The following is a 6,850-nucleotide window of genomic DNA, read 5'->3' on the forward strand; positions in this document are numbered from 1 at the left end:
TTAATCTTTTACTATTTAAATGTTTGTTCGTGCTATTGTGAATTGCTGCACTTTGAATGATTCCTAAAGTATTCACAATTTATGTATATATACATGTAACACATAGACTTATTATCAGATGTTTATATGAGCATCTATTTTCGGTAGTCCACTTCTTTAAACCATGTGTACATTTGCATGTATGTTTGGTCTGTGCAAGATTCCAACTAAACAATGACAGAAAGCTATCAATTGATTTCTAGTGTACACTAGTTTAATTTTCACATTACGATGAGAAAGATGTAAATAGAAACGGGTACCGGTATAATTTATCATTGCAATATCTATCACAAGGACAAGGACAAAATAATTATCATACAGTTTTGCTCGGAATAAAGTTGACAGTCTCACACTGTGTCACACGTAACTGCATGCATTATCCCATAGACCTTGGTGTGACTTGGTGGTAATCAGACCTGCCAACCTCTGGAGTTCAAAAACTGTATTCTTTAGTGTCAAAAGTTGTATTTTACTGACAAAAGTTGTATTCTTGAAAATAAACACAGATTGTTACGTGGATCAATGCCTCTTACAGTTTCTACCTACAGGAAGAATTTTTGTTATTGATCATTGGTTGAATATGCATTATTTCGTCACGACTGGTGTGTTCGATGAACCAATAAACATCCCCAAATTGCCGATGTTAATTGCTTGTAGGATACTTTACAGGACTTTACACACACAAAATATTAATTAAAAAAAAAAAAAAATTAAAATTATTATTTTTTTTTGTTTTTTTTTGTTGAAAATCGTATTTTATTAAGGAAAATCGTACTGTCGTATTTGCTTCTAAAAATCGTACTAAATACGACTAAATCGTACTGGTTGGCAGGTCTGGGTAATGTGTCTACTTTATTTCAAGCAATACTGTAATATAAATAAATTGTCCAAGAGGTAAAAAAAGACACTCCTGTTTAAGGAGTAAGAAAATTTGATTTCATATTCAATGCAATGATAATGATAATAATACATAATTTATTACATGCACGTATCTGAAGCTTTTTGATCGAGCCGCAACAACAATGAAGATGAAAAAAATTTATATAAAAATAGTTCAACAGATAATCTACAGGTAATCATTTCTTACCAGTATTTTAGATAAACAAGTATGTTGACGATTGTATTTTGAATTGTATTATGAATGACATGAAATGAGTAAAGTGAAAAAAATTATGACAACTTTAAATGGTATAAGAGGAATAGAATAACAGTTATTTCATAAGTTTCATGTTATATATATATATATATATTTTCTAGTAGAAAACTAAATATTTCATTTACAACAGATCACTACATGTATGGATACAAGTGTATATCAATTAAAAATGATTGTATGATGTTATCACTAACATTTTCACAAAAATATGATATCAAATTCCATATTCATTCATTCTTTTAAAGCAAAGCATATACTGTGGACTATGTTACGTAACTATGTGTTTATAGTACTCTAGAATTCCATCAACATGTATTCATCATTCACGATTTGTTTGTAATTTATGGAATAGAAATTATTTCAAATGAATTTTTATCATGTATATTTTGGGTGATGGTTGTAATTATTTGTTCATGTATTTGTTGCGTTTGATATTAAGGTTAATAATGGGAGATATATCACTTATCTTTGCCATCTTATGTTTAGTTGGTATTTATGATCTTTTGTATTTATGTAAAAGTCAAGATACAAAACTTTAGAGGTGAACCCCCCAACCCCCCCCCCCCCCCCCCTGACACACTCATTGAGATATCAAAATTTTAATATTTTTGCGTACATCATGTGATCAAATCCTTTGAAACGATACAGAAAAATATAATGAATAGCAGAATTCCAAGTTTTCACTTGATTTTAAAATCGCAAAATACTGCAAAACCAGACATTTTGCATCATGACATTTTAAGCAAATTGTTAAATTGTTAAGGATGGTCATTTTCATGGCAAGAAACTTGTGGGAACTGCAAAGATTTAGTCTCGTGTAAATTGTGTTTTACATTTTTTGTAGGATGTATCTTTTGCTAATCTGAACTACTCTTGAAATTTACGAACATCTCATGCACGTGAAAGTTTGTGGTTTTGCAGGATGGTACAGTTGATGCTTTATTTTTGGTAAAACCTGAAAATACAAATAAATTTATGGGGGCAAACTTAAACTTAGGCAATTAAAAAATTGTATTCACATGCTACGATAATCTTGTAAGCATTTTTATCACTATAGTACTGTTATGTTGCCATACCAAATAAAAAGGTGAATGTAATTTTTGTATAAAATCATAAACATACTGTGAGTTTTGTTTTTTGGATCTAGTGTGTGTTGCTCTGCGTGGGAGGCAATCGATACACAAGATTGCATGATTTGATTGAAAGCGGAAGAACAGAGAGAGAAATAATGAGAAAAGGTGCGAGGAAAACTATACAAATGAAGAGGAAATTATGGATCTTTAAATGATTTATACATTCAACTTGATTGCTTTAGACTCTTTCATGAAACTTCCATTAGAATCGTCATCTTCCTACTTGTTTCTGTATATCATTCTAATAATAGTTATTACCGTAATCTCCATCTATCTTCTTTCTCTATGGTATCTATCAAGAGCAAGGAAGGTATTAACTTTGTATGAAAGTTATTACTCTTGTGGGTCTCGGCAGATTCGAGCATCCTCGTCATCACCATCATAACAATCGCCTAATCACCAACGTCATCAACATTGCCATCATCATCACCATCAAAACCATCATCCTCTGTTTATCACTATTGTAGCATAACTAGTCCAGTGGTTTAGTAAGACGTAGAGGGCGTTATAGTTAATTGTGAAATATATATATGAGTACATCGTGAGATGTCAGGGAGTCAGCGCTTAGCTGCCATTGGTGCAGGTTCCATATAGTTGTGATCTGTGAGTCAGCGTCGGGCTGTCGTTGCGACAGGTCCGATATCAGGAACGAGTAAAGTTACTTGAACTGCAGATACTGTGCAAGTGTTGTTTCTTTAGTCCTGTCAGACATTCAGTGATTGCGGGAGTGAGTAAAATGAGAGCTAGTCCACGTTATTTCTTACACGATATACTTTTGTGAGAGCCCACTGAGAGATATAGTCGATGAATGATTGTCGAGAGCGTGAACCGGGTTTTGAGAGACTGCAAGGCAGAACGCTACCCCGGCAGAGCCCGGTTACACCACACTATCATCATCATCAATCATCATCTGCTATCACCATCATCAACATCATCATCCACATCATCACTATCACCAACATCAATCATCATCATCATCCTCTTGCAAACCATAAGCCGAGAGCAATAAGTGGTATTAACTCTTCAGTAAATACGGCTGTCTGCATACATACACTAGTCTTCATAAAAATAAACACAAATCAATATTTCAACTTTTTTAGAAAGGACATTTGGAGTCTTTATTTAATCATTTATCATACACATGCATCTTTTCTAACAATATGAAACTAAATTATGAAAAGAAAGTGAAATAATAAAGTCAAATTGGTTTATTACATTTTACAAGTTTAAAGACAAAGAATGTAGTTACCGGTAGCTTATCTGTAATTTACACTTTCATCAGCTATTGTGTTGATTTCAATGATTTACAGTCTTTCTTTTGCCATCATTATGCAATTTTTTGTATTTGCATGCCCTCAATGAAATCAGTTAAATCAGTATGAAAAATTTCCATAACTTAAAGAAATAAAACTGACCCGTCCAAACCTGTCCCTCACAATAGCATAGACTGCACTATAAAACCATGGCATACAACCAAGGCGCTGTTTCATAAATTTTGTTATCAATAAACAATGCTAAAATTTATGACAAATTTGCTATCAGCCAATTAAATGCCACGATTTTAGTAGCTTATAACAGTTATTGGAACTTGTTCTTGATAACAAGTTTCATGAAACAGGGCTCTGATATATGGATTCCCTGAAATTGGGCTGTAGATCTACAGCTTATAGAGACATAATACACAAATTACTTATTAAATGCACTTAAAGAGAAACTAAAACAAACAAAAATAATAACGCAACATTTCATTTTTTTTTCCATGGAGCCTCTAGAGTTCAGAGGTTGTCTACAACATACATGTCAATACACTACTTATACGCTAACCTAATACATGTACATCATTTTTTAACATATCGGTAATATTACACATTATACAGTGTAATGTTACAAGGCTCAGGTATACAAACATATATGAAGCATATCTACTTGAAGAACAAAATGGCAATATTTTGTACCTCTCGTTGAGCAGACATAATGGCAAAATACTGTAAGCTTGCAAAAAATAGTGTACATTTACAAAAGATGGAGGATTTACGTGAAATAGTTACAGAAGCTATTTACATTTTCAAAAAATAATAGAAAAGGAAAATTAAAAACTTAGAAGCCAAACGGTATCCACATTCCCGTACAGAAATGCATGGAGGTCTGTCATGTAATTCCTTGAATGAAAAATGCTTTGATGTATTTTCTATTTATACTTATTTAATGATGGAGCATAACAAATAGACTCCTACCCAGTCAAGGTTGCAATGAAATTCTAGAGGATTTGTAGCTTTGTAGTTAGAGAATATTGTTCCATATCCCTCCTCGAATCAGACAATCGTGATGCAAAAGAGTTGCAATCGATCCAAATTAATCGCAAGTCCCCTAATCAATTGCAAGTTTGCAGTCCCCATTACTTATTCACACAGTTACAATTGATATGAATCGCAAAAAAAAAGGTTACGATTAATATCAACTGTTTATAAGACGGGCCGAGGCTATCATGATGCAAATGTTTGAGGTACAGGTACACGTAGCCACAGATTCTGTCCCTTTAAATTTTCATTCATCTTCTCTCTGTATGAATATTCATTTTCTGTCACAACAGTGTGGCATATCTCTGTGCACACTGAAACAGGGTGTGAAATAGACCATTTTTTGTAATGTAATCAAATCTATTGCGGAAAGCTTTGTTAACTGCCATGTTACAAGATTATTTCAAACACCTGTTACAAATAATTGTATTTCAACAGTCAGAATGCAAATGGCATACGGTCTTTGTTGCTGGTAGGACAAACACTATGGCTTGTCCTAACAACATGAAATGTATGCAATTCACATTCTGACAAGATTCTGACAACAATTTGTGCATCAAATTGGCTTACGTTACGAAAATGACCTAATGCATACCACCTTCATACCGTATAACGGACAGCAACGTGACTGATATCTTGCTATTTAGAATCATGAAATTTGCGCTTTGACAATGGACTAGACTGGTCAAACATAAAACAATATTGTCAGTGATACGGATGTTAACAAACGGTATACGACATTACCTCAGTCAGGAACCCACCCTCTCCCCGCCCAACCCCCTCCAAAAAAAAAAAAAGTTGCGAAAGGATGCCTACTGATCATTACATTGTAAGAAATGAATTTCAACGAGATGCTAGGATTTCGGAGGAATGTTTTCTGATTATGTGTGACGTATACCGAGGGCCTGTTCAAGCTCCGCACGGCGCTGCTGGACCTTGCTCTGGAAGTAACGTCTAACGGCCTCCTGGGCCCAGGGCTGGTGGTAGAAGTCCATCCTACGCTCCTCCTCCGGGTTGTTAACCACGTCGGTCATGCACTGCAGAGAGGGAGGGAGGGAGAGAGAGAGGGAGAGAGAGAGAGAGAGAGAGAGAGAGAGAGAGAGAGAGAGAGAGAGAGAGAGAAAGAAAGAGAGAAAGAGAAAGAGAGACAGGGACAGAGAGAAAGAGAGAGAGAGAGAGGAAGAAAGAGCGTCAGAGAGAAAGAGAGAGAGAAAAATTTAATTTGTTGTTGAGAATTGAAGCATATTTGCATATCTATTATTCTTCATGATAATCGCTACTCTCAAGAGTTCTTTAGCATCATCATCACAACCACCACCACCACCACCAGTTGACACCATCATCCATACAATTACTCCCACCATTGTCTAATCATCATCACGACCACCACAACGATTATAACTACCATAAGCTTCATCACCACCTCCACCCCCCTCCCCCACCTGACCTCATCATCATCACCACTACCACTGATGATGTCATCACCATCATCATCATCATGAACTCACCTTGAGGTCTCTAACTTGTGATACCAGCCATTCACTGATGAACTGCTGAGGATCTCTGGCAAACCCTAGCATGAATTCACGCTGAACCTTCAATTGATTGATGGTCTCCACTGTCTCATGAATCTGAAATAGAAAAAAAATGACATTCTTAAAGGCCATCTACACTAGTTTATAGGAGGGATAAGACCACCCTGCAAGGTCACTGGACAGGTTGTAAGCTCATCAACTCAGCTCTCAATTAACATAAGAAAAAGAGGATCATGGGGGACCAATGGTCACCGATTAGGTATTATTTTCTATATAGAAGGAGCTACAAGTAGTACAGTGGGGCTTTAAATAGGAGCTTTGCAGAATGTCTGAAGAGTATATTCTAAAATGGAAAGCTCCTCAGATGGTTTTCACTGACAGAAAATATTTGTTAACTTGTGTACCTTGCTTATGTGACTATGACTTGGATTACCTAGCAAAGCTTGATTATCATGGACCAAGAAGGCATGCCTGATAGTCGGCTGGTAAGTAAGTACTGTAAGTATCAAGTTTTATTGTGCTCAAATGAATACTGTTATCTGTATCCATGAATTTACTGGCATCAATACCTATATTATCAAACTACATGTAATTTGAAATGGCCTAGAACAACTTCAAAACTTATCTCAGTGTTTCCCTATATTTAAGTGGTATGCTGCCCTCTAGCATTCAGACACTGACCAGCTTTCA

The 6,850-nt window shown here is 35.2% G+C and overlaps 1 protein-coding gene across 1 annotated transcript in view; it reads right to left on the bottom strand.

Moving 5' to 3' along the window:
- Positions 1 to 3,420: 3,420 nt before the first annotated feature.
- The window catches only part of LOC576942 (SWI/SNF-related matrix-associated actin-dependent regulator of chromatin subfamily D member 1), a 60,286-nt gene continuing 56,856 nt past the window's right edge, over positions 3,421 to 6,850 (bottom strand). The window contains exons 8-9 of the mRNA XM_030989810.1: positions 6,134 to 6,256; positions 3,421 to 5,662 (exon numbers count right to left, since the gene is read on the bottom strand). Coding sequence (XP_030845670.1) covers positions 5,507 to 5,662; positions 6,134 to 6,256 — 279 coding nt within the window. The 3' untranslated portion in view covers positions 3,421 to 5,506. The remainder of the gene's footprint in view (positions 5,663 to 6,133; positions 6,257 to 6,850) is intronic.

Source organism: Strongylocentrotus purpuratus, unplaced genomic scaffold, assembly GCF_000002235.5.
Source record: "Strongylocentrotus purpuratus isolate Spur 01 unplaced genomic scaffold, Spur_5.0 spur5_scaffold_19, whole genome shotgun sequence".
Classification (NCBI taxonomy): Eukaryota; Metazoa; Echinodermata; class Echinoidea; order Camarodonta; family Strongylocentrotidae; genus Strongylocentrotus; species Strongylocentrotus purpuratus.